This window comes from Vicugna pacos, chromosome 14 (assembly GCF_048564905.1).
Source record: "Vicugna pacos chromosome 14, VicPac4, whole genome shotgun sequence".
NCBI classification, from domain to species: Eukaryota; Metazoa; Chordata; class Mammalia; order Artiodactyla; family Camelidae; genus Vicugna; species Vicugna pacos.
Genome location: NC_133000.1, coordinates 61,532,434 through 61,559,274, shown reverse-complemented (window position 1 = coordinate 61,559,274; position 26,841 = coordinate 61,532,434). Strand labels below are relative to the sequence as shown.

General features: G+C 40.3%; 1 protein-coding gene and 1 long non-coding RNA gene across 5 annotated transcripts in view; one reads left to right on the top strand and one right to left on the bottom strand.

The window, feature by feature from the left end:
• DZIP1 (DAZ interacting zinc finger protein 1) overlaps positions 1–26,841 on the top strand; it is a 47,859-nt gene that overhangs the window by 17,987 nt on the left and 3,031 nt on the right. Inside the window, exons 10-21 of one of the 4 annotated variants that reach the window (XM_072976456.1) lie at positions 289–351; positions 6,563–6,703; positions 7,155–7,203; positions 8,717–8,773; positions 10,853–10,909; positions 15,988–16,047; positions 20,000–20,136; positions 21,340–21,502; positions 21,800–21,929; positions 22,477–22,530; positions 23,984–24,177; positions 25,361–25,491. In XM_072976456.1, the coding sequence (XP_072832557.1) occupies positions 289–351; positions 6,563–6,703; positions 7,155–7,203; positions 8,717–8,773; positions 10,853–10,909; positions 15,988–16,047; positions 20,000–20,136; positions 21,340–21,502; positions 21,800–21,929; positions 22,477–22,530; positions 23,984–24,177; positions 25,361–25,491 (1,236 nt within the window). The remainder of the gene's footprint in view (positions 1–288; positions 352–6,562; positions 6,704–7,154; positions 7,204–8,716; positions 8,774–10,852; positions 10,910–15,987; positions 16,048–19,999; positions 20,137–21,339; positions 21,503–21,799; positions 21,930–22,476; positions 22,531–23,983; positions 24,178–25,360; positions 25,492–26,841) is intronic. The other 3 variants (XM_072976457.1, XM_072976458.1, XM_072976459.1) reach the window with 3 other exon arrangements.
• LOC140701166 (uncharacterized) lies at positions 1,030–26,663 on the bottom strand. Its single transcript, XR_012080079.1, has 4 exons — positions 26,113–26,663; positions 22,983–23,047; positions 12,671–12,754; positions 1,030–1,108 (listed from the first exon to the last, which is right to left on the bottom strand). It is a non-coding gene; the product is annotated as an uncharacterized lncRNA (long non-coding RNA).

Genomic DNA, 26,841 nt, shown 5'->3' with positions numbered 1-26,841 from the left:
AGTAGGAGTGGCTCAATCATCTCACCCCAGGGCCTAATGTGCTTACTGTTGGTCCCTTAACATTTCTGAAAACGTTTGCTGACCGCTGCCTCAGAGTATAAGATTAAAACCAAGTGCAAATGTGTTTAAACATTTCTGACTGTATTTATATTTTTTTTAAAATGCCTGCTAAAATTTTACCCAATAAATAGTTGGGTTTCATAGGTGCTCACTAAAAAGGAAGCTTTCATTTTGAGTAGATATCATTGTTACAGTTGCACGTAAATTTCTCGTTTTCCTGTTTCCTAGGAAAGCAAGTGGACAGCCCGAGTGCAGGCTCTACATCAGGAACACAAAAAAGAGAAGAGCCGGGTAAGAGTAAGAAGCCAATGGCCTGTAAAAAGTGGGTCTTTCTGAAAAGAATATTTCCTAATTCTTTACAATAAAGGTAGTATTTGTCCACTTTAAAAAAATTGTGGAGAAATATGTAACAAAAATTAAAATTATTTTATTTCCAATACCAAAGATAACCAGTATCACTACTTTGTTATAATTTCTTAGTCTTTTTTCTATGCTGTAAATTTTGTTTCTGTAAAAACAGAAACCCAAGCATATAGTCCCACAAATGTTGAATTACGCTTTATGCCTATAACTTTATACATTTTTTAATTTAATAAAGCATAATCATTTCCTATGTTTTAAAAGTCTTCAAAGTCATAATTTTTTAATGGCTACATGATGATCTGGATATATCGGCGGTTATTTAATCACTTCTTCCTTGTTGAATACATTTCTAATTTTTTTCGCATCATGGAGTGGCAATCTAAAGTTTTAAATACAGGCATACCTCGTTTTACTGCACTTTGCAGATAACTGCACTGTTTACAAATCGAAGGTTTGTGGCAATCCTCCATTGTCAGATGATGATGCATTTTTTAGCAATAAAATGTTTTTTATTCAGAATATACTTTTTTAAGACAGTGCTACTGCACACTTAATAGACCACAGGATAGTGTAAATATAACTAATATGCACTGGGAAACCAAAAAATTCATGTAACTCACTTTATTGTGATATAGGCTTCACTGCCATGGTCTGGAACCGAACCCACAATATCTCCGAGGTATGCCTGTGAAAACAAGGATTGTTCACATTAAAGTCATTTTAATGGAAACAAAAATTAATTAAACACTGATTCTCCTTCATCTGAGTACATCAGAAATTTAGGTGTCAGAATGCCTCTTACAATAGTGCAGAAAATCTAAAGTAGGTTTATTTGAGGTTTTAAGATAGGAAAACTTCTGTTTATTTTTTAAATTTAAATTGTATGGGTTTTTTTTTTTCGTTTTCATATTCTTTTAACCATAAGTTACTACAAAATACTGAATATAGTTCCCTGTGCTATACAGAAGAAACTTGTTGTTTATTTTATATATAGTAGTTAGTATCTACAAATCTTGAGCTCCCAGTTTATCCCTTCCCACTCCCTTTTCCCCCTGTGTATGGGTTTTATAGCCCTTTGTATCCCCTTTCAGGCTGCTGTAGCAAAACAACATAGACTAGGTGGCTTATAAACAGAAATTTATTTCTCATAGTTCTGGTGCTCCAGGGACTGAACTGAAAGGATTTGTTAAAGTGGAATAGTGGCTCTGGGTGGAAATAATCCCGATGTTTATTTCTTCAGCCTAAGCTGGTCCCATCTGATCTCCAGATGAGATAGCCAGCTTTATACTTGACATCTCCACATTCTTAAATATAGCACATCTAAAATGGTTTGTTCCCAGAGGTGATTTCCTTTTGGTTGGTGGCATCCTAGTCCACTCAGATGCACGCCTCGATTCCTGTCTCTCCCTCAATCCCCAGTTCCAGCCTATCGGCAGGTTGTACTGCATATCTCATATCCATGTCCCTCTGGACATTTCTCTTGCTTCTACCTCCACTGAACTCCCACCATTTCTAGCCCCACAACTGGTCTCCCAATTCCAACCTTCCCCTTTCGTAACCTGCTCTCTGTAGAACAGACGGAATGGTCTGGCCACTGGCCACCACTGTAGCCTCATCCTCATCCTCCCTCTGAACCTAACTCTTTCTAGCTTCGATGGCCTTCTGGTAATTTATAGAACATGCAGCCTTTTTCTTTTTTTACACGTGGTTTTCACTGCTAGGAGGTCCTTCCGCTTGCCCTTTATCTGGCTGGCTCCTTCACCTCTGATTTAACTTTCTCTGCTGTGTAGCAAATTGCCACAAATGTATTATCTCACAGTTTCCAAGGGATAGCAGTCTAGGCACGGCTTGGCTGGGTCGTCTGCTCAGGGTCTCATGAGCTACGTTCAAGGTGTTAGCCAAGCTGTGTTCTCACCTGGCGCTCCTGCAGATCCTCTCCCAAGCCTGTTTAGATGATCATGATGTGCAGTTCCCTATGGTTAACGGTGGAAGTGAGACCCTCAGGTCTGCAGTTCACACCCAGGCTGTGACTTCTTTAAGGCCAGTAGGAGAGCATCTCTCCTGCTTTCATTTCCCTCCTTTAAGAGACTTGAAGTCACCAGAGAACATCCAAGTAGGTGGTCCCCTCCCTTTATTATTCTCATCACAAGTGTAGCTCTGATCACTATTTTAAATAGTTCATTAGTTTATTTATTTATTGTCTATCTTTCCAACCAGATCATGAGCCCTGTGAGGGAAAGGCTTTGTCTATTTACTCCTCGTTTTTTTTTTTTTGTTTTTTTTTTTTGCATCCAGTAATGTGCCTCAAGTGTGGTTTGCGCTCATTAAATATTTGCGGGATAAATGCAGAAGGTCAATAGATAGCCAACAAGGGGATCACTCAGACTTTTATTTTCCTTTTTTTGTGGATGGGGAAAACGTTGATTGTAGGGTTCAGAAGAGAAGGGTGGAAGGAGCCGTCTGTTGGTATGAACACAATATTTGAACCCAGGCCTTCTCAACCTCAGGGTCCCGCTTGCCTGCCTCGCCGCCTTGCTCACCTGTCACGCTTTGGGCGCTTAGCAGCAGGGGAGGGGAACAGTCAGTGACAACTCAGAGTGGTTGCTTTTTGTAGGAACGTTGAATCTTTCCTCTGAGATGCTCTAAGGTAGTAGTTCCTAACCAGAGGCGCCCTTCAGAATGACCCGAGGCTCTTTTCTAAAATGCTCATGCCGAGCTCCACCCACTGAGCGTTGGTTCAGTAGGTAGGTCTGGGACATGCGTAGTTTGGAATTAATGCCCCCAGGCCCCAGAAAACTGTGTTTTGGATACATGCTTTGAAACACTGCTCTTACAACTTGAAGTTTTACTCTTATTCTTCAGGGCATCTTTAGAACATTGGTATTTAGAGACAGGATTCAGGCTCCCTTAATAGGGGGTGATTCTTCGTCCTTGCTCCTTCAAGCCTCCTGTGTTCCAGGCAGCTGGGGGAGTTTCAGTGGCCTTCTGGCTGGAATACAATGTAAGGCGTAGGCGTTTACTCGGCCACTGCAGGTGGTGATAGAGAGGAAGACTGGCTGCTGGTGGTTCGGAGGAAGGAGGAGGGGTCTCACCTGGTGCTGAGGGAGGCACCTCATCCCATGTGCTTGTGTGTGGAGTGTCTGTGCAGCCGCCAGGCTACGCTGCTCCCTTGCCTGTTGGTTTTGCTGGTTCAGGAGCTGCTTACTTCTTCCTCCATTTCTCTTAAGCCCTAACAGAGGGGCAGATTCAGTCAGGTTGAGTAATCTGTGCCCGAGACCTATTAATTATTCCACATGATTGGTGCCTACTGTTCCTACAATGCACATATTGTATTTCTCTGTTTAAGGGAAATTGTGTTTGCCAACTTTTTATTGCTTTACCTAGATTCTTGGCAGTCTTTTTTTGGTTTTGTTTTTAAATAACATTGGTAGGAGTTCAAAGGGAACCACAAATAAATGGTGGCATGCCCTTTTTGACCCAACAGAAGGCTCTTTAAGCTCAGGGCATTGTAGAATGGTCACATAATGAAAGGAGGACGGGGTAATATGGACTGATAGAGAAAAAACCGTAACACTTGAAATAGTAGAAAGTCACAAGAAATGAGCTCAAGGGCCACAAGCTTTTTGAAATAACTTCTGGTGACCCCTTGCTTCGACTCTCATTCCTCGCTCAGCAAACTCTTTTCTGTACCTTTCTGGACAGTCTTGAATTCCGGTATCAAAATGATGCCCCCCCTTAGTTTTTCTTATGTCCCCTTTTACTTGGGTCCTGGAATGAGCCCCCATATTATTGACCCTAAATCTCCACCCAGACCCCTGGACATTTTTCCTGGCTTTTCCTTGTATTTTCCAGCTCAGCGTTTCCCAAACTGCTTTTGAGGAGTATTCTCCCAGTGGTCTGTAAAAATGTGAGGAAGTTTCTTGACAGTCTTCTCCTGGGGAGAGATTCTTAGCATCCACTAGGATATGAAAGGTTCTTTTTAGTCTTTTTAAACTTTTTTAGCTTGGTTCAACCTAGTGTTTGTCCAGCCTCATATGAGCACAGAACATTTCAGAGGGAAGACTTTGCAATGTAGTGATTAAGAGCATTAACTTGTTTTTATTGTTTATTTGTCTGTTAAATGTAAATAGATTATTTTTAGAGTAGTTTTAAGTTCACAGCAACATTGAGCAGAAAGTACAGAGAGTTCCCAGATACCCCCTGCCCACCCCCGTGTGCTTAGCTTCTCCCATTATTAACATCCTGCACCACAGCCGTGCATCTGTTTCAGTTACGGAACCTACACTGACATGCCCTCTTCACCTGAAGCCCCCAGTTTACACTATGCTTCACTCTTGGTGTTGTGCATTCTATGGGTTTTGACAAAGGTATAACGAAATGTGACCATCCTTATGGTGTCATACCGAATAGTTTCACTGATGTAAAAATCCTCAGTGCTCTGCCTATTCATCCCTCCATCCCTCCCTACAACCCCTAATTTTTTTTTCAATATCTCCATTGCCTTTTCCAGAATGTTATATAATTGGAACCGTATAGGTTTATAGCCTTTCCAGATTGGCATCTATCATTCAGAAATATGCATTTAAGGTTCCTCCATGTCTTTTCATGGTTTGATACCTCATTTCTTTTCAGTGTTGAATAATATTCCATTGTCTGGATGGACCACAGTTTATTTATCCCTTCATCTGCTGGAGGGCAATTTGGTTACTTCCAAGCTTTGGCAGTTATGAATAAAGCTGCTATGAACATCTGTGTGCAGTTTTGTGTAGACAGAAGCTTTCAGCTCCTTTGGGTAAATGCCAAGGAATGCAGTTGCTGGATTGTTTGGTAACAGTATGTTTAGTTTTGTAAGAAACCTCCAGACTGTCCTCCAAAGTGGCTGTGCCGCTTTGCATTTCCACCAGCAATGGATGAGAGCTTCTGCTGCTTCATATTCTTGCCAGCATTTGGGGTTGTCATGTCCTGGATTTTGGCCATTCTGATAGGTGCATTGCTGTTGCTTTTTGATTTGCTGATTGATTTCTTAAAGCGCGGAGGCTGCTTGATTATTTGCAAGTCTATTTATTAATAATGCATTTCATGACATAAGTTTGAGAGCATTGACTTTGAAGACAAGAAGGTTCAGTCAGTGCTCTTCCCCCTCCAGCTGTCTGCATTTGAGTCAGCTACTCATTCTCTAGACCTGAGTTTCCCCATCTGAACAACAGGGTGGAAACATGTATCTGTGAGGTCGTGGTGTGGATTCAACAAGATGAAGTGCTTAACACAGCCTCTAGCATGTGTTGAGTGTTTTTAAAAACACCTAGCCAGTGCGGAAATGCTGCTCCAGGCATTCTTTGTGGTCCTCTCACACATTCCCTCCTCCCTTTCATTTGATCTGCACATCCCTGTCTGCACTTCCAGGCCATAGGCTTGGAATGTCCTTAGTGTCAATTACCAAGGGTTTTTTTTTTCCTCCTCTATTTAAGCAACTTCAGAAATCGCTTTAAGTATCTTTCCATAACTAATTGAAAACAAATTCTTGAATTCTTATCTACTCTATGATCTTCCCTGTCTCTAAAGATGAATCTGTCTGAATCTCTGGATCTGTCTGTCTTCTGTGTTTCTCCCTCTTTCCCTCCATCTATTGCTTCCTTCCTTCCCCCTCCCTTCTTCTTTTTCTCTACTCTCAACCCCTCTACCTCCCATTTCTCAATAAATATCAATAAATATGTGAGAACCTGCTAAGGGCCAAAGACTGTGCTAGCTGCTGGGTGTGTAAAATAATTAAGGTGGCCTGTGGCGTGCACATTCCAACTGGATGGTGTATATGGTCGTGTGAGGACCGGACCGCCTGGGGTCGGAACTGCTCTGTAGGAGAAGCCTTGATCCTTTATCCTTGCTTCTCCCTGTATGATTTCACGTCATGGCTCATGTCCCCTCAGCTGTTCACATTATCAGTGTTGTCAGTCTTGGGCCACGAGCTCCCTGGGAACAGAGATGAAGCCCCTCGTACAGCCAGGGCCTTGGTACACAGCGATCAGAGATGTATTCAATGTGCAGATAACACAGGCCGGCAAAGAAGGCTGGGCATGTACATACGAAAGGTAGACATTTACCTGCAGTTCGCAGATGGATGCCTTTATTGTTTTCTTCCCAGCTCCTGTCACATATAGAGAAACTTCGAACCTCAATGATAGATGATCTAAATGCAAGTAATGTCTTCTATAAGAAAAGGATAGAGGAGCTAGGGCAGAGACTCCAGGAGCAGAATGAGCTGATCATCACTCAGAGACAACAGGTATTTGGGGGCATATATTGGCACCGTTTTTCTTTAAGTGGTGCAATTTATCTAAGAACATGTGTTTTCATTTTAGAGTATTTGTTAATTTGGATAAGGTAAAGAAAATGGAACAATTTTCCCCCTGTGGTTGTTTGTAAAAGTAAATCCAATAAAATAATTTTTTAAAGGTATTTTAAAATATTGTAGAGTGAGCAGATTTATTCATTTAGAATTCAGAATAAATTTGAAGGTTGATAAGAATTTCTTTTGGTAATTACTTTGAGAAGCAGCTCAGTCTGAGTACGCTTTCATAAAGTATTTGCCTCCATGTCTTTAAAGCCCGCATGTCCTGTGTCTTTGGGGGGTTTAGTGAAAAGGTTCGTTTACTGAGTACAGTCTCTGTCCATTTTCCAGTATGTCCCTGTCTAGTTTCAAATGCGTATCGCTGAATGATTGTGTTTCTTTGCAGATTAAAGAGTTTACCAGTAAACCATTAAACAGTGTCAGTGAACCCAAAGGTAAGTGTACCAGGATCCCAGCGCTGGAGGCACGGCAGGCCTCCCTAACTGTGCGTTGGACAACAGGAGAATGTGGGGCCCTGTTGGTCCACTGTGCTAAGGTGGCATTCCTCTGGTTATTTTAATTTGGGAGACCTGTTACCACAACCCAGAGAGTTGAAGAATTTTAAATACTGAAACTGTAACTGAATGGTCTCCTAACATTTTGATTAGAATATTGTTATGCAAATAATACATGCTCGGTCACCATACCTCTGGATGGATGTGCAGTGAGACGAATTATGATTTAAAGTACAGGGTCGAGGCAGACTGGGTTCGAATCTCATCTTTGGCACTTTGTAGCTGAGTCTCTGCCCCCGTTTCTTTAGCTCTAAATTTTGAAGATTAATAGTAATTGCATCTCAGGCTGTTTAGACGATTAAGTGGGAGAACATGCACAAAAAGCACCTGTTAAACTCTAGTTAGTGTCAGCCGTCGTTACTGGCGTTAACTCCTAGTTGTCCTGAAGTGCCGCGGAGGCTTGCTGCATGCGTCTCCATTGTGGGAGTCCTGCGTTAAGGGTTTGTTCTAAGCATAGCAGGGGGATATCCAGCCTACTGACTGTAGCAATGACAGCCACCCATCTCCGTACCATTCAAGAGCTAGTCTAGAAGGGAGACTGGGAGGCAGAAGTGCAGGCTCTCCCAGTACACCAGAAAGCTTGCCTTCTGCGTGGTCTCCTTCCGAGTAAATCCCAGTCTTGATTCCTGCAAGTCTCAGGTTATTAAAGAATCTCTGTCTGCTTGATGGCTGCCAACTGGGGATTGGTAATGGGTGTGTGAGCTAGGTTTCCTCCCTGTTTCTGGGGGTCACAGGAGATAAGGTCATATCTCAGACATAGGCTGGGTTCAGTTCCAGACTATTGCAATGAAGCCAGTAATTACAATAAAGCAAGTCATATGAATTTTTTTGGTTTCCCAGTGCAAATAAAAGTTATGTTCACATTATACTGTAGTCTATTAAGTGTGCAGTAGCATTATGTCCAAAAAAATGCACATACTTTAATTAAAAAATACTTTATTGCTAAAAAGTGCTAACCATCACCTGATAATACAGAGTTGCCACAAACCTTCAATTTGTAAAAAAATGCAGTAGCTGCAAAGTGCAATAAAAGGGAAGCACAATTAGTGAGGTCTGCCTCCACAGCGACCTGCACACTTGTTTCCCTCTCCGTCTGAGATGAAGGTCTGGGAGGGGTGGTGCTTCCCTGTAACTCCTCTTGGAATAGTGAGAGTCCAGGTAGAGAGGAATACCTGTATAATTACTTACGCAGCATAAATATTTGACTGAAAAATAATTTTAAGAAAAAGTTAGCTTTAAAGGGATTTTTGTTAAACATCTTTTTTGGGTGAGTTGGTGTATGCTGGTAAATTTCATTTACTGTTTTCTACGGGAAAATATTAGGATATGTGCTAGCAAAATATAACCCATAGCTTGTGATTTTTGTTATTAATTAGCTTTTTTGTTATTTCAGGCAGTCCTTTAACCTGGCAAACTTTTGAGTCTAAGCCAACTGCCCCAGCTGTGCCTAGTAAGTTTCTATAATAGGCTCAGGGTTCTAAAGATATTTTTAAAGTGCTACATAAAGCCATACATAACTTCGACTTCTTATTTTTAGAGACTTTTTGAACACCAGTGTGTTTGGAGCTTATATAATGACCTATTTTGATTCCTGGCTTTGCCCTACATCTAAAACCCCACATTGTTAATATCCATGCGATTTTGGGGGTGGTTTTGGTTAGCCATACCTGTTATCTTACAGTTTGCCTAATAAAGGGACGACTAAAAACTCTCTGGCATCGCTCCAGTTTGTACTCTTGGGTTTCCCATGGTAACACACTGTGGCAATGTGACAGGGTGTGGTGGCCGCCACATTTTGGCATCACTGAGACACAGCACTGCAGGGTTTGTTTTGACCTGATGCCCCCATAGTCACTCAGTTGTGGTCAGCTCAGCACAGCTGTCTCCCGGGGCTGTCAGGATTTGGCTAGAGTCCAAAAAGACATAATCTGTACAGTTTAGAAGTGGACAGATTGTTTTCTTAATAATTAATGGTTGAAAAACTTTTTTCTAGTCAAGAAAACGTAAGGGCGAGGAAGTAAGGGAGCAAGTGATGGTGGGCCAGAGAAGACGGAGGTGTGAACAGGGTCTCAATACTCAGGGAAAGCCTGCACTGAGGCTGGGCCCTGAGCGACGATTCATATGGGCCCGGGACTGTGTGGTGATGAAAGGACTTTGATGAGCATGTTTGGGAATTTGGCACAATTGACTGGAAAATGCTAATGGTTTTAACTGTTCAACTGCTTCTTGAGGCCTCTTCATGTTGTTTCTGGAAGCTGACAAGATTGAGAGGTGCTGAGGAGGAGGGGGTAGTTTGAGTGTCAGGAGTAGGGTTGAGGAGAGAATAGAAGCCTGAACTTTTATGAAACTTCTAAAAAATGCATTTCAGAGAAGGATGGAAAAATTAAAAGACACTCAGTTTTTATCATTTATATTTTAACTATATTTGGCACAATATTGGAACAATAATGTGTTCCAGTAAAACTTTATTTACAAAAAACAGCTAAGGGCTAGTATGTCCCACAGACTGTAGTTTGCCAAACCTGATCTAGATTAGCAAGTTGCAAATGGGTTTAAAGGTCATATTTCCAGAACTGTTAGCAATTTACCCATAGATAGGAGTTGAATACTTTGACCACCAGCCATTGTAGAGGCAAAATTTTATGACTCTGGAAGTAGCTGAGGTTTGTAGCTACGGTGTTTTAGAGTAGGATTAGAATTGAAGCTCTATCCTAATAAACTAGGGGAAGAGTTAGTAAATAGGCAGACAAATAGCTAAGAGAAGAACCTCAGACAGGAATCGTCAAACATTGGGAGAGAGGCTGTGGAATATAATTTTCCGAGGTATTCTGAAGTAGAGTGTTAGTCTTACATGAATTGGATACACTCCTCTCTAAAGGCTGTGGATGAATTCATGCCTTCTCACAGTGTCCTCTGGCCCAGTGACTGGGGTAGCTTTTTAAACTGGCTTATTATAAATGAATATTCATAGTATCACTATTCATAGTAGACAAAAAGTGGAAACAACCCAAATGTCCGTCAGCTGATGCTGAAGCATGCTACCCCATGGATGAGCCTTGATAACATGATGCTGAGTGAAAGAAGCCAATTACAGAGGACCGCATATTGAACTGCATGATTCTGTTTACATGAAAGGTCCAGAATAGGCAGATCCATAGAGACAGACAGTAGATCAGTGGCTGCCAGAGGCTGGGAGGAAGAACGAATAGGGCTAATGGTACAGCTGTTTTGAGAGTTCTCCAATGTGATGAAAATGTTCAAAAATTAGGTAGTGGTTATGGCTGCACAACTCTGTGACTATACTCAAATCCACTGAATTGTATATTTTAAAAGAATGAATTACATTTTAATAAAGCTGTTAAAAAAAGTGGTTTAGGTTTGTTGGTAATATCTTTGTCATTTGAAACATCTGCCCCTTACAGTCTGTATAGATCTTGACTAATTTAGTGAATATTTAGTTATCACCATGTTCAGATGCTCGCACTTTAATTACAGAACCTGTGAGCTTTTTCTTTTTATGCTGTTTCAGTGAGTGCCCCAGCCCCACAGACTCTGGATGCTAAGTCAAGTCTAACAGTGGCACATGGTAAGTTTCAGCAAAGTCTCAGCCTTTTATGTACAGTTTCTGCCTTGAGTTAGATAACCTATTAACTGAAAGTGCTTCTGTGGGGGTGATTATGCAAAACAAAACATTTTAGTGAATGCAAAACAGTTAATAAAACTGCAGTCTTTGGATGTAACGTTACTGTAAACTGAACATACCTACCAAAGTCATAAAGTATAAAATGTATCTATGGCTCGGCTCACAAGTAGAGGTTTTAACTCAGAGTAGTACTTTGATCCTTTGTGGTTTTTTTTGGTGAAAAGTAGTAGGTGCTGGGTGAGAGGGTGACTTTCTACTAGACCAGCCAACCAGCACATGCCACAGGGCATATGTGACTGTTTTTATAACTTTGAATGTGGCAGCAAGTCACCTTTTTTAAACAAACAGTTTCAGCGATTGGTTGGGAAAATCTAGAACACATGTGATGGAAACGAAAGGAAAAAAATAGAAACCAATGGACGAAATTGCTGCTGAGATCCAGTTCTTAGACCAGGCCACAGGGTGATAATTGTTAATATGATCTGGTAGATAGGGTGAATATTTGTAGCCATATTTTATTTTTATACAATTAAAGTACTAACAGCTTTTGTTTTGTGTTTTAATATGTTGCTTTCCTATGGTCTGCTGTATATTAAATGAATTAAGATATGAAGGGGACCATCTTTTTCCTATCTTACTTAGCTATAAATACTTCTGGAATCTAATGATTACTTCATTCCACTTTTCCTTCGTAGCCTTTTAGTTAGGACTTAAAGTCATGGTCAGTCGAGTTGGAATTTTTGTCTTCATAAATATTATGGTCCATATACGATGGCCTTTTGTACTTATCCTTTTTACTCACTGACTCATGAAATGTTTATTGCCTTTTATTTTTTTCCTAAGATCATTTTAGTTGGATTGATTCTCCTGGGCATGTGTTCACAACATGTAATGCATAAATTCTCCACATATTGGATGTCATTATTTACAGATGTTTAGAACATGCAGGTTTTTTTCCTTTGGACCAGGAACAGAGCTAATGTGTTTCTTGGACCTATATAAACTTACTTTAATATTGAATATGAGGAAATTATCTCTGGCAGTTACTCTCTATTCATATTATTTATGTCATGTCTTGCCTCTCCTTTTTTAGGGTTGATTTTATAACGTGTTGATGGCCACTTCTCTTTTGTAGGTCAAAATGTGTTTTTCTTTTTTTTTCCTTCTTTTTTTTTTTTTTTTTTTGTTAGCCTTCTGTCTGACATTATACAAAGTCTGCTTTTTTTTGGCTTTATATTTTTGGTGCCCTATTAAGGACACAAACAGCAGGCATGCTATGCTATCTAGAGCTAATTCAAGTGTCCTGACAAATCTGTCAGTTCTGGAGCACTGTCTTCCCTGTGGACCCTGCCCTGACTGGGCCAGGGCTGCATGAATCAGCCATGCCTCCTTGCTGGTATCTGCTGGGATTTAAATGCCAGCCAGACCTGGCACAGGGCCTGCAGCCCTTGGATTGGGATCAAAGCTGATTTGTGAGCATCTCAATGGGCAGGAGCAAGGAGGATGCATGGCTGGGGCCCACTGCCCTGCCCCCCACCCCCAGCCATGACAGCTTCCCCAGGTCATGGGGCGGGGGGTGCACAGGGAAGGTTAGTCACATATTGTGTAATGTTAATTAGCCCAACTACCTCTCTGTCTTTTATTTTGTTCTCTCAAAGAACCTTGATGAGATTCTTTACCACAAAAAATCTCTTAATTACTCACTTCTGAGGTTGGGTTCCCTGGGAAGGAGTCTCTGGGGTGGAGGTTTGCAGGTGAGGTTTAGGCAGTGCCCTTTAGGCAATCCTCCTGTAAAAGAAGTAGGGCTGGGCGTTAGGGGATGCTGAACTCAGATGCAGCGGCAGTGGAGGCCTCAGCAGACTGTTCTGGGAGCCTCAGAGCTGGAATGGGCACTTTGGAATTTTCCTGGATTGAGGTAATCAGTTACCAGATATGAGTTGTGCCAGGGAGGGGTGCAGGCTATTCCCTTCAGCTGAAACAAAGCAAAAAGTAGGAGCAAAAGGTAGCAGGAAAACACCAGATGAATTATTGGTGCAGACAAATTATTTGGCTGAGCATCGAGTATGCAGAAGAGATCTGAAGGATGTAAGGCTGGTTGAGGTTTTTCATGGGAACTGCTGAGTGCCAGACTGAAGCTGTCTGGGTCATTCTTGTAGCTGCTGAATGTACTGAGGTGGGCATGGCAGGATTGGAGAGGCGGGCTGTGGGAAACTTAGTCTGACCAGTGTGTTCAAAGAATCAGAGCTGGGAGATGGTTGATGATGTTAGCCTGTGTGAGATTCCTTACCTAGGAATCAGGGTTGTGGTAATGAAACAAGAGGGAGTAGACATAACAGCTGTTCAGTGGGATTGGGAAAGGGCTATGCTAGTGATTGAGGGGCAAAAGTGAGGGAAGGGTCAGACCATGAGCTCAGGTACTAAGTGGATGGCAGTGCCATTCAGAGAATTCTGGAAGACAAACCCAGTGAGTGCCAGTAGGGAGGCACTGGGGCTCTGTGGCCAAGAGCCTGGGCTTTAGAAGCAGACAGTCTGGATTCACGGTTGACTTGTGAAATCATAGGCTTAGGTTCCCTTGCCTGCCGAATGGGGAACAGAGTGTGGCTGCTACGGTGGGCTGTGGTAAGGACCAAGTGAGGCAGGTTCTTTGGAGCAGAAACCACTGAGCAAGCACTAGCTAAACGTTAGTCCCCAGGGTCAGAGTGATGAAGTCCAACAAAGTCAGCCAGTGGACAAGGGGCTGAGTGGAGATCTGGAAGTTTTTCTCCTGGAGGTAATGGTGGGAGACTGACATTTAGGATTTTTCTGGAAGCCTTGGACCAGTTCAGAGGGGAGACTCAAGCCTCTGAGAGTTTCAGTTCTTATCCTAGAGATCTCAGCTCTGGACAGGAACTGGGATGTTAGAGGCTGGACCTGTGGCTTATAGAGCATAAGAATGGTGGGTCTTCCCTCCCCACTTGGGATATCAGCCTGCTTATTTTGGGAGCTGGGATCTGGTCAGCCTCACCTCCTCAGCCTTTATTATTGTGGGAGCCCAGGTTCAGGAATCTGCCCCTCCCCCTCTCTGCACCACTGCAGGAAATGTCAGAATTTCAGCAATTAATCCTGACTCAAGAGAATCAGTCATAGAATTATCCCAGTAATATAATGATAATAAGTATACAAATGATGATTTTGTAAGATTTTACAGAACTTTTCCTCATTATTCTTGTCATGTTCATAAAGTACAATAAAATATAAACCACGTGATTTAAAAAATGAAATTAGCTGTCCTCCTAAACTCTCTATTCTCAGCAGTTCAAACAGCAGAATAGTCTACTTTGTATAACTTTATTTTTTTAATTTTTAAAAATTTTATTAAGGTATAATTGACATAACATTATATTAGTTTCAGGTATACAATGTAATGATTTGGTATTTGTATTTGATTTGATATATACTGCAGAATGATGACTGCAGTAAGTCTAGTTAACATCCATCGCCACACATGGTTACACATTTTTTTCTTTATTTGAATAATTTAAAAATCTTGATGCTGAATAACAAGTTTGAAAGCACATTTTTGGCATTCAGCAGTTGTGTCACATGGATGGAATAAAATACTCCTTTGCAGGGCCATGTTTATGTTTCAAAATTAAAGTGGGCCCCTCTTTACAAATCAGCTGTGTTCTGAAATTTCATTTGAGAGTAAAATGCATTTCTCCCATACAATGTTAGATATGGACTAGGTTGCTGAACAGTCTATAAGAGCCTATTTATGTATATAGTATATATATATTTATTCATATATACCTTTCTCTCTCTATGTGTGTGTGTGTGTGTGTGTGTGTGTGTGTGTGTATTTGTATATGCCTAAAATAGAGTACCAGAAATACCCTTTAATAAATTAAGAACCAGACTGTTAAAGTAGGGGTATTAAATTCAAGATAATAGGTGCAAAGCACTTGATCTGTGCCCGGCAGCCCGGTGGACACTCAGTAATTATTGGCCATTATTCCCCTCCCCAATCATCCGCCCTGGGGTCTGGTGGCAGAATGAAATGACCTCCATTCTGTAGGTGCATGTGGAGGGCTCTCTGGGGAGGTGCCCTGCGTCAGGCTCCAAGTTGAAGATGAATGAACCAGGAAGCCTCCTGAACCAGACTTCTGGTTGCCTTTCATTCCGTGTCTAATGCCTGAATGCTGTGGTTGGACCTTTAGCCAAAACCTGACCTTCCACATGAAGGAACTTTCCCTCTGTTGATAGGATGGGGTTTGGCTTTATCCGTGCTGCCCACAGTTTTCCTTGTGTGTGCACAGTGACATGTCCCTGGGAAGTCACGCAGAGGCCTCATCTCCCCCGGCCAGTGATCGGGGTGGGATTGGGAAAAGCCCATCTTCATGTGTTATTTGTCTGCATCTTCGCCCTGGTGGCTTCCTGGGAGCAGAATGAGGTCTTAAAATGTGGCTTTGGGTCACGGAGGTGTATAATAATGGGTCTTAGTCCTCCTGCTGAGCCCAGGATACCTGTCCCTGCCCTTTTACCATTCTGGTCCTCCTAGTTGAAGACCCTGGGGCGAGCAAGAAGTGGGAATCCCACGGCCGTGGGATTTTTTTTAATGCTTTTATCTTTGCAGATTGGAATATTTTCAGTAATTTTCTATTTAGCCACCTGATCAAGATATTTTACAAGGAAAATATTTTTAGGGTAGGTGAAGAAGATATTCTGCAGTCACGTCCTTGTACATTAAAAGAAAAAAGAATCATATCAGGCACTAAGTTGATAAGTGAGAAAGTTTAACTTAATTATTTAAAAATACAATCTCCGCAGAGTGGAGTTAACAGAAAATACATAGAAAGGGAAGATACTTTGGAAAAGCAACCAGCTTTTACTGACTGCCTTAATGTATTTTCCCCAGTAAATTCTTGCTATTTTAGGCATAATTAAAATACTATGGAACTGTATCTTTCAAAAGTGTTTGAAAGAAACTGACTTTACTCTGCTGTTGTCCTGTTTGTACTGTTCTTATTTTTCCTCATTAATAGAACAGGCATTCTCATCGCACATACTGGAACCAATAGAAGAAGTTTCAGAGGAAGAAAAAGGTAACAAAAAGCTTGATCAGGGTTTATATCTGCATCGATTACATTTAGATGCTAAACCCAAGCCTTGAAAGTATGATCCAGTGGTTTTTACTGTAGTGTATTGAAATTAGGGAAGATGTTTAGGTTTGGATTACATTTTCAATCTATATGTAGTATTCTGTCATCTTACTCCCCTAATATGCTGTTATATTTTCCCGTTTTACTGTATTCTTAGCATATGAATAAGAAACTTCCTGTGTCAAGGAACTTGAAAAAAAAATTTAAGCCTTAAAGCCAACACAGAGATTTTCTGATCAGATAACAAGTCGACACACACGTGCCATGTGCCAAATGACACAAAAATACTCCTATCACAGTAGTTGTTTCTCATACCCTGAGTCTATGAAGTGAATAGGTGAAGAGCCCGTTTCAAAAGTTGTTTTTAATAGCAAGGGAGACCTAATGTCTAAGCTCTGAGTGTGTAGTATTTATGTCCAGAGTATCTTTATGGCAGAATTTGGGAGCTGTTACAGGTTTGGGGAGATAAATAAAATTATTACTCTTCCTCATTTTATTTGACAGTTCTAAAAATTATTCTCTATCAACTAATTTTTTGAAGTTTGTGAATATTTATTTACATTATTAAGAGCATTTCTAATGCTGTACTTATCCTAAAACAATTATATTCAAATCAGTTTATCATAATTTTTTCCTTTGTAATAATAATGCTTTACCATATGTCACTTCTTTAGGAGAAATCAAAATGTTTATGTGGGCTCTGATTTTGTCATTTTTGTTAGGAAGAGAGGTAAAAAATATATATTCTAATAAATTCTTAATATTTGTTATAACTTCTGTATTCTGTAGACTTGTTTCAAAAAATTTTTTTGTTTTCACAAGGCTAAAAATTGAGAAGAGACTAAATCAGGCATATCCATAATATCTATGTGATGTGTATTTTCATTTTACTTGCATGTAACATGCTTTCTCTCTCCTACGTAAGTATCATTTATCAACGTCTGTAACACAAAATCCCTTATTCTTGGAAGAATCTATGAAATGTGTCAGGAGGGTCATAGATAGGGTCCAAAATTCTGAAACTGGGATCTTAGGTCATATAGTTCACCCTCATTTAAAAAATGAGCCAGCTAGGTTCCAAGAGGAATCCTGATTTGTCCGTCATCACCACTTTGGTTCCAGGTTCCAGCCACTGCGTATTCTGCCTGTCCTTCTTTTAGGATTCTTCTACCAAGATGTTATAAGGCATGTTAGGGACATTGACAGCAAACACCATTGTTGGTTGTTGCCACATTTGGGGGGCTGGGCTGGGAAAGAAAATAGTCTTCATCACCCTCCTCGTGTTCAGACACAGCTCTGGTGGAAGATGGGAGAGCGCTGAGGACAGCTGAGAACACCCAGGTCCCAGCACACTGTTACCAAAACCAGTGACCGCATTCTTCTGGTGCCTCCATGGAGCCAGCATGCTGGCAACAGGTTAATTGCTGTCAATAAATTCCTCATGCTAACATTTTGCAGACAAAATGCCTGCGCAGCTAAATTTTGACAATAGTTTGCAAAAACACTACAGCTTTTACCAAGAAGTAACTCATACGTGACTATTTCTGCATCCTTACTTTTTGACAGTAAAGTAAGGCAGACTTGATCTTGTTCTATAGGATGTTAGAATGTGAGGGCCAGGAGGAATCCTAGGGACTATTTTATTTTCAGAAACATGAAACACGGGGGGATTAGGAGCTTGCTTTAGGTCACTGAGTTTAATTAGAGCCAGTGCTGAACTGAAGTCCAGGTTTTGTGCCTTCCGTAGTTTAATGCAAAGAACAAAATGGGGGAGAAAGTCAAGCTGGTCCCGCCTCTGCAGGACTATATGGGTGGTTTTGGGGGAAGTCTCTTTACCTCTCTCATTTTAGAATCTTCATTTGAAAGATGAAGAGATTGATTACTAGATGAACAAGTTCCTTCCAACTTAGAAATTCTGTTGTGTTTTGTTTGTGTGGGTTTTTTTAACTACTTGCTTTGCACTGCAATTATTTGCTTACCATAAATGGTGTGTTGTAAGTCTGATATAACTGATCACACGTGTGGGCTATTGTGTGTTAGCCTGGCTGTCGGCTTGGGCATGCTTTAAAATTTTTAATTAGAGGAAATGCTGATCTCAAGAATATTTTTTCTTGTTGATCTTGGTGAGCAGTACATGCTTTAACTAAATTCTTCAGTTCTGATTAGCTTTCAAGTGATTGATTTCACCTTTACATAAAAACTTAATTTTTTTTCCTATCCACGCTATCTTCTTTCTCTCAGTTCCGCCGGCCAGCCTCAGCCTTGTAAGAGTCCTTCCTGTCAAGGGTTTTCTCATTATTCACAAATGGCTTTCCAAAGCAAGCATCAATGTATAAAGTGAATTTGAAGACTGAGGCAAATGTTTAATCTGCAGTCATTTGGAGGAACTCGGACATCAAAATGAACCTGTCATCAGAGTTGAGGGTGAACCTGGACCAATCAGCAAATGAATTCAGTTACTGCTGTCAAAGGCCTTACAACTCTTCTAAACCATGGCCAAGCCATTCTGAGCATCACTTGACCACTGCATGTCCTGGAGCAGACAGGATATGCAGCCCCTCTTCAGGCTTTGCTTCTGTGTTGTTCCTTTTATATCTAAGTTGCTGGCCAAAGAATTATCTTAGCATAATTGGGGCAAGAGGTGCATGTATTTCAATGGTAGCTCGATGACTTCCAGGCTCTCTTGGTATTTCTTTTTACCTTTAGCCTTAGAGTTGCAGAGTTGATGGCCAACTAGCAGTCAAAGCCAGCGACACAGTCATGGATGCAGCTAAGCCCTCTAGATACTGATGGATTCAGTTCCTGGGACAGAAGTGCTTTTTTTTTTTTTTTTTTGATGGTTTCAGAATACTGGGAAAACGGCAACCTGAATGCTGAGAATATAAAGTTTAAGAATATAAAGATTTTGTTCGTGTAGAATCATATAAAATTTTATAATTTCAATTTAGCAAGCCACAGTACCAAAGTATAGAAAAGCATCATCATGTAGAATTTTCCCTCCTATTTAATGCACAAATAGTAATTTGACTGATTTTGCTTTCAACAAAACTCTTAATTAATGAACAGAAATACTCTTTACTACTGGACTTGAACCAGTGTTTAGAAAACATCTTCACAGAGGGTCTGAACTGCCCAGCACAGGGTCTCTTTCCTTGAGTCTTTGGTTTCCTTTGACATAAGGACTCAGTTCTTCAAGGTCATGTGATCATGCCCCTTTCTCCAAACCCTCTTGAACTAGACATTTTTTGGTGAGGAATAACAGGAACAAGGAAGGACAAGTTAAGTGAATCTGGCCTGTTATTTTTTCTTTATTTTTAATTATAGGTTGTTTTAAATAAAAGATACTTTTCCTAAGACCTTTGTTAATTTCTTTTTCATTTTGGTAAATAGTTTTAGGATGATAATTTTCACCTTTTGAAATTTTATGTGAACTTAACCTCCACTAAATTTATTATATGAAAACTTAGTTATTTAAATTAATAGGTCTTTTTCTTCATTAAATGATACCTAAAGTCTAACTGAATTTAGGAGAGATGAATCTTTCAGGAAGTAGCAAGATAATTTTAGGACAAAACGTTAAACTTTTAAATAAGTTTTTTTCCATTTTGCTTTCTAGAGGCATGTTTTGTACATTATTTATCTAGTTATAATTTGGTTAAGTTATCAAAAAAAGAAGTCTTTAAGGATACTGAAGTTTTGAAGCAGATTTAAGATAGTTTTAAAAATTACAATACTTAAGATCCTGTATTGCATTGAATGACTAAAATATCCAAAAACTTTAAAACACTATAAATGCTTGCTTGCTGTTTAGAAGTTGTGTTTTGCCATTTTCTGCTTAGAGGTTTAATGCATTTGTGTAATTCCTTTTTAACACATTTCTTAAACCTTATTTCAGGAAGGGACAATGAACAAAAATTAAACAACACACATTTAAGGAAAGCTTTGAGGAATAATCCCTCCCTCACCAAGGAAGTAAGAACAGTCTTGGAGCAGAGTTTGGTGGAGAAACTGGAAACGCTGGGGATTAATGCAGTAAGTTCACTCACTTTGGGAATATTTGCCGGTTTTGTTTTGTTTTCTAAATAAGAAAGGATCAGAGAAGAGAAGAAGGCATGTCAGTTCTGTCACATTTGGAGACTAGAGGCTAAGGTGATTTGATTCATTAAACACTTAGCTGGAATTCACATGTGCTTTACACCTTTCAGAAAGCTTTCCAAATATTATTCAAACATAAAAACCAGTCTCTGAGGTAAGTGACAGCATTATCTGCATTTTACAGCAAGGTGAAGTAATTTGCTTTAAGTCACACATTAGTGATGAAGGAGCCAGGGTTTGCATCTAGGCAGTTGCCGGGTTGCTTACATCTTGATGTTAACTCCACATTATTGCCTATTACAAAATCAGCACTTAAGCAACACTGATTAGATGAATGGGTGAATGAACTGTATTTCATACTGCTGCCAGATTTAGTAGTTCCAGTCCATCATGTTATATATACTCTCTGCTTTTTACAGTTTTCATTGCACACATAAAATACACAAACTTAATTGGACAGCCTGAATTTATACACTTATATGTGTGTTTATGTGTACACACATCACACGTGCATATGTTTGTGTTTGCAAAAGTATGGATACATGTGCATGCATGGTATACACATATGCATGTGTGCATTATGTAATGCAATGCATGTGTGTTTGTGTGTGTGCATGTGTATAGCATGTTTGTGTATGCAGGTCTGTGTATATGCGTGTGTGTGGCTCTGTGTATTCAGGTGTGTGTATATACACAGATCTGCGTGCATACATGTGTGTACATGTATATACATGTATACCTACATTTGTGTGTATCTGTTTGTATGTGTGTATAGATACATACTTGTGTGTGTGTGTGATCTGTAACCACCACCCAGATTAAGAGACCCATCATTTCCAATACCCTAGAAGACTCTCTTTTGCTTTCCTTAGTTCGTATCACCTGCTACTCCCCAACCAGAGCTAATGGCTATTTTGACTTAGTTTCATTTGTTCTTGAACCTCATTTGAGTGGAATCATACACTATGTAGTATTTTGTGTCACTTCTCTTTGTGATTTTGTCTGTAAGACTGATACTTACTGTTTCTTTAGCAATAGTTTGTGGTATCATATTCTATTGGCACAGTTAATGCTGACAAACATCCATGAAATGAAAAACAACCCAGGACCACTGATTAACTTAACATTCTATTCCTTTAGGATATACGCGGTATTCCAAGTGATCGCTTGAATAGAGTGCTAAGAACCGTGGAATCAGCAAGACATGAGCGAGAAAAACAAATACCCAACATTCAGCAGATTCGCGAATTCCTTGAACATCAGGTCAGCTGTAAAATTGAGGAGAGAACACTACTAACTGCAGGTAAGTCTGTTACCAACTGCCATGTCATTTCTGCAGACGGGAGTGAAACAGAACAACTGTTTCATAATTTTAAATGGTTCACAAACTTCGACACTTAATTATCAACTCTATTACTATTTGAACAATTAAATGCTGGGTCTCAAATTTTGTTTTTACATTAAAAACCTCCTGTAGTGAGGACTCTAGTCCCCAGAGATTGGCTGGGCTTGTTCATTTCAGTGCCACTGTAGACAGTGTTGTAGTGTTTTCTTTTGCTTTTCATGCCCTGGAGACTCATGAGTGACACTGCTATTCCAGATAGGTACAATGCTTCTCAAGTGGATACCCTTTCAACTGGAGAAATACCCAAAGCAGTACACCTTCCTCCCAAAAGCAGACAGTTGATTAGACAAAGACCTGTTTTTACTGATAAGACATCTCTTCCGAAGTGAGTATTTTCAACCTTGAATTTTTTTTTATTGATGTTTGTCTCAGTCAGCTTGGGCTTCTGTAACAAAATACCATAGACTGGATGGCTTTAACAATAGAAATTTGTTTTCTAACAACTCTGGAGGCTGGAAGTCCAAGGTCAGGGTGCCAGCACAGTCAGGTTCTGGGGAAACTTCTCTTTTGGGGCAGACAAACTCCCTTCCTGCTGTGCCCTCACAATGCAGAGAGAGCGCGAGCCTTGGTCTCTCTTCCTCTTCCTACTAGGACCCTAATTCCTTCATGTGGGCCTCACCCCCATGACCTCATCTAAACCTTATCACCCCATCTCCAGATACCATTACACTAGGGATTAGGGCTTCAACATATGAATTTTAGGGGGACAAGCATTCAGCCCACAGCAGTGTTTGATCCAATGGAGAATCACACTTGGAATGCCTCCCTGTCTCTGTTAGCTGCTGCTCACTCTCTAATAAAGCAAATTCATAGATATTTATTTTAAATTCTGTTATTTACTCATGCTGGAAATATTTTTCTATTGTTTTTAGAGTTAAGAAAAATATCATGGAAGATCATTTTCCCAGAAAGTCCTCAACTATTGCGTGAGTACTGAGAGAGCAGCTGGTGGTGATTTTAAAAAATTCTTTTCATTGAACATTCCTTTCATTCCAAATGAGTATGCTCACCGTGGTTCACTGGACCCATAGTTACTACACGTAATATTTAATTTGTGATTCCTGTGTGACATCTTTGTTTCTTTATCAGATATTACCTAAGTCAACAGCATTTATCCCATGTGGCCTCCGTAAACAAGTAAGGCCATGCCTGAGTCATTTCTGTTACCCACCCCCCGCCCTGTCCCCATGTCCAATAATTTTCAATAAGCATGATAAATTAAATGCATGATGTTGCTGAACCCGTGATAGTGCAGTCAGATGATATTTTAGTGTGGAAGTTGATAATGGCCCTAGACTTTACTCTCTTAGGCTCTCTTAGGATACTAAGATTCCCAGCTCAATCATTTGTTAACTGTGCCACCATTTCAGCTGCTTACCTGTTTTAAGCCTCAGTTTTCTTATCTGCAATACGGGATGCTGCTGCCTTTTTCACAGGATAATTCTATAGATGAAATGAGAACATATGAAAAGGGCTTGGCCTCAGTGCTTGGCACTTGTGGCTACTCAATAAACTATAGGTATATTACTGTTGTTATGAGTAAAACTAATTTTATAATAATTGAATTTCATCATTGGCTTATTCTGGAAATGATGCTTTATATCTTCATTAAGGCATTATGTATATGTAGTAGAGGCAGTATATAATATAGTAGAGACTATAAATAATAATTCACCCTTCAAAACCACTTTTCATGTACATAATCTCATAGGAAGAGCCTATTTCACGGGATGTAGTATAACTGAACACTATCTGGAATTTAGGTGCTCAATGAATATTTTTTAAATGAATGAATACAAATCTGAATTTGTTTCACTTTAAAATAGGGCGATAATTCATGTGATAGTACAAATGAGATTGTGTACTTATGTAAAAGTACTTGGTAGGGTGCAGTGTAAAGGTAAGCTGCAAGTAATGACACTATTTTAAAAGACGGTGTATTTTATTGCAGAAATTTTTCTTCCCCTGCAAAATGTTTTTCTTAAGTGTGTGAAAACCAACATTAAGAATGTACAAATTTGATATGCATGACTGGGACATTGTGCTGTACACCAGAAATCGACACATTGTAACTGACTGTACTTCAAAATAAACAAACAAATAAATAAGCAAATAAAAATTTTTTTAAAGAATATACAAATTTGGGTTTAGAGGAGTAATGTCATCACTTCAGTCCATTTTGGTAAATACACCACGTGGTTGGCAGGTCTGGATTTGAAGTGACTTTTTAGCCTTTTGCCTAAGTCCTGGACCTGTCCGCTGTCTTGTTCCATGGCCACACAGTCGTTTGTGATGCTCCCTGAGAAAGTTCCCACCACTTTAAGGGGTGACTCCTGAAACAGGAAACAGTGCCCCTTATTTCAGTTCTGATTTGTGTAGGACCCCTCCCTTTAGTTCAGAGGAAGAGCTGGATGATGACGACCTCATCCGGGCATATGCGTCCCCAGACTTACTTCCTGTGCAGTCGTCTAAAAGCAACAAGAGTAGCCTGGGAAAGAGCACCGCCAAAAGCGACACTGACTGGACCGAGGGAAGTGAAATAGAGGACTCTGACATTTCTCCCAAGCCCACAGGTAAGCTTTTATCATTGAAAATCTCTCACATTTTATTTAGGACAGTGATTCTCAACTGGGGACACCAAGCACTGGGACTGGGAGCTGAGAAAGTGCTCAGGAAAGGAGGAGGTTAATCCAAAAAGCTCCTGCTGCCTGAGGAAAACAGACTGGACTTGGCAAGTCACTGATGTTCAGGTGGGAGGAGAAGAAGGAGTTGGGGAGGCCTGGATGTATTAGTAACAAATACAAGGGCTGCTATAACAGAGAACCATACACTGAGTGGCTTGTCTCACAGGAGCTGGAAGGCCAAAATGAAGGTGGCAAGGTTGGTTCCTTTGAGGGCTGTGAGAAAAGGGTCTGCTCTGTGCTTCTGTCCTTGGCTTGTAGATGGCTGTCTTCTCCCTCCACCTCATCACATCAGCTTCCCTGTGTGTGTGCATCTGTGTCCAAATTTCCCGTGTTTGTAAGGACCTGGTGACCTCATCGTAACTTGATTACCTCTTTAAAGGTCCTTTCTCCAAATCAGGTCACATTCTGAAGTACTTGGGGAAGGACTTAAACATAGGCACTTGGGACACAATTCAACCCCTAACACTGGGTCACTGTGAGAACAGCTGTTCTACTACACAGTGCTGCATTTTGGAGATGGGGCAATCCTAAAGAAACAAAAGGTCCAAGTTTATAACTGCTGATAATTTGCTGAAGAGAACTGAAGCTAAAGGGTCATTTCAAAAAAAAAAAAAGAAATTCTGTTTAATGCAGTTTAAAAATTACATATTTAAGCATATCAGATGTAATTTACTGTGTATAATTTGTATATACCATGTATTTATATAATTATGTAAAATATAACTACTCGTTTAAAAATAATTGATTTTTAAATACTGTATGAATATACTATTCTGTAGGCTCCTTCACTAGAATTATAAAGTTTCTGACCATGTACCTGAATGAGACCATCCTTCCTTGATTTAAAATAAAAATTATATTCTTCTAGTCTAGAGGACTATGATTTTTTTTAAAGGAATTCTAAGTGTTTAATGTAACCTTTTTAACCCCCAAAATACATCAGTTGATTTAAATTTAACAACGTATAATTACTTGCAAAGCCTAGACTCTCAAATTGTTTGTAAGGTTATTTTGGAACTGAAGATAGATATTAATTTTTTTCAACTTCACCTAATTTCTATTGGTCCTACAGGAACCTCCATTAAAACATTAACTGGAAAAGTTGAAAAGACGGTTTCAAATCACAAAAATGTGAATAAGCCAGTTGGTGGGATTAATGTTGCTGAGGCATTCATCAAAAAAGAACTAAAAGAAGATCTAAAGGTGAAATCACTTTTACTTGCTAAACATACACAGACAAATCATCTTTTAATGAATACACCTTAATAGTTGTATTTTTTATAGTGAAATGTAAAACAAATATAATTGTTACAGAAACGACAGGCTAGCCAAGAAACAAGCACCACTTGGAGGGTTGGTGTACTCAGATGTATTACACCGGCAGGCTCAGAGGGGCTTCTGCTCCAAACCTCTGAGCACCTCCAAGACGTATGCATGAGGTTTTATAGGGCTAATTACAAGCTTGGGGTTATTAGCCAACAAGGTACGAACAGCAAAAGCAGGGAATCAGTACACTGGAACTTATCTAGTAGGAACGGATCATGTTACTGACACTTGTTGAGCTTGGATTTAAGAGTTAGCTTGTTATCTGACTAAACTTCAGATTTACGAGTTAGCCCAGCAACACTTAGATCAGTAAACCGACACTTACTACATTTAATTTACGAGTTAGCTTGTTAGTCCAGCCTGTCTTTTCCTTCTCATAATTATTTTAGTATAGTAGAGGTTGGGGTTTTTACCGTGTTTTCAGTATTGTTTCTTCCCATTCCACAGAGAATCAGAGATATTGGAAGGATAACTAGTAATAACGCATCATACACTTACCAAGTTTTACAGGTTTTCAGAATCCTGTCCCATGCATCATTTGACTTTTGCAGACATTAGGTAGTTTATTCACGGTCACTTGTGGCTGACCAGAACCTGGGGCCTTCGGGTCTGAGTCTGGGGACCTTTCTGCTACTGTAGGTGACCTGGAAGTAGGGGCTTTCCAGGGTTTACTCCCACTTTGGGAGCCAGAGTCACAGGAGAGATGCTTCAGGGAGACTAAGCAAGCGGAGGGCAGGGCCGCGCTCCTCTGAGGCTGATGGAGGCGAGGCCGCACATTCCGGCGGCTCCGGCACCTGGACGCCGGAAGGGTTTCCGTGGGGTCAGTCCCCGCGCGGCTCGTCTGTGTTTACCGGGTCTTCCAGTGTAGTTGCTCTTTTTCACTTAAAGCAGACGTAATTCTTCCCCTGTTCACCTACGGAATCCAGAGCTTTCGTCACATTACTTTTGTAAGTTAGCACCACCTGTGTTACACAGCCTAGAAATGAGAGGAAGTGACGTCATGGAGAGCGCGCCGACGCGTCCTACTCAGAAAGGGCGCCGGAGAAACAAGCGTGCCTTTGGTCGGGGGCCGGTTCTGCAGGGCCTATGTGATGTGTCCTGCAGTTAAATGTCCTGTTATCACAAAGGTAGGAGCCCCAGAGCCAGCCTAGCTCCTCCTTGGGGAGCACCCTGACTTGAGTTCTGCAGCGTAGTGTTTACAGGATGTTCTAAATTCGTGATTGATGA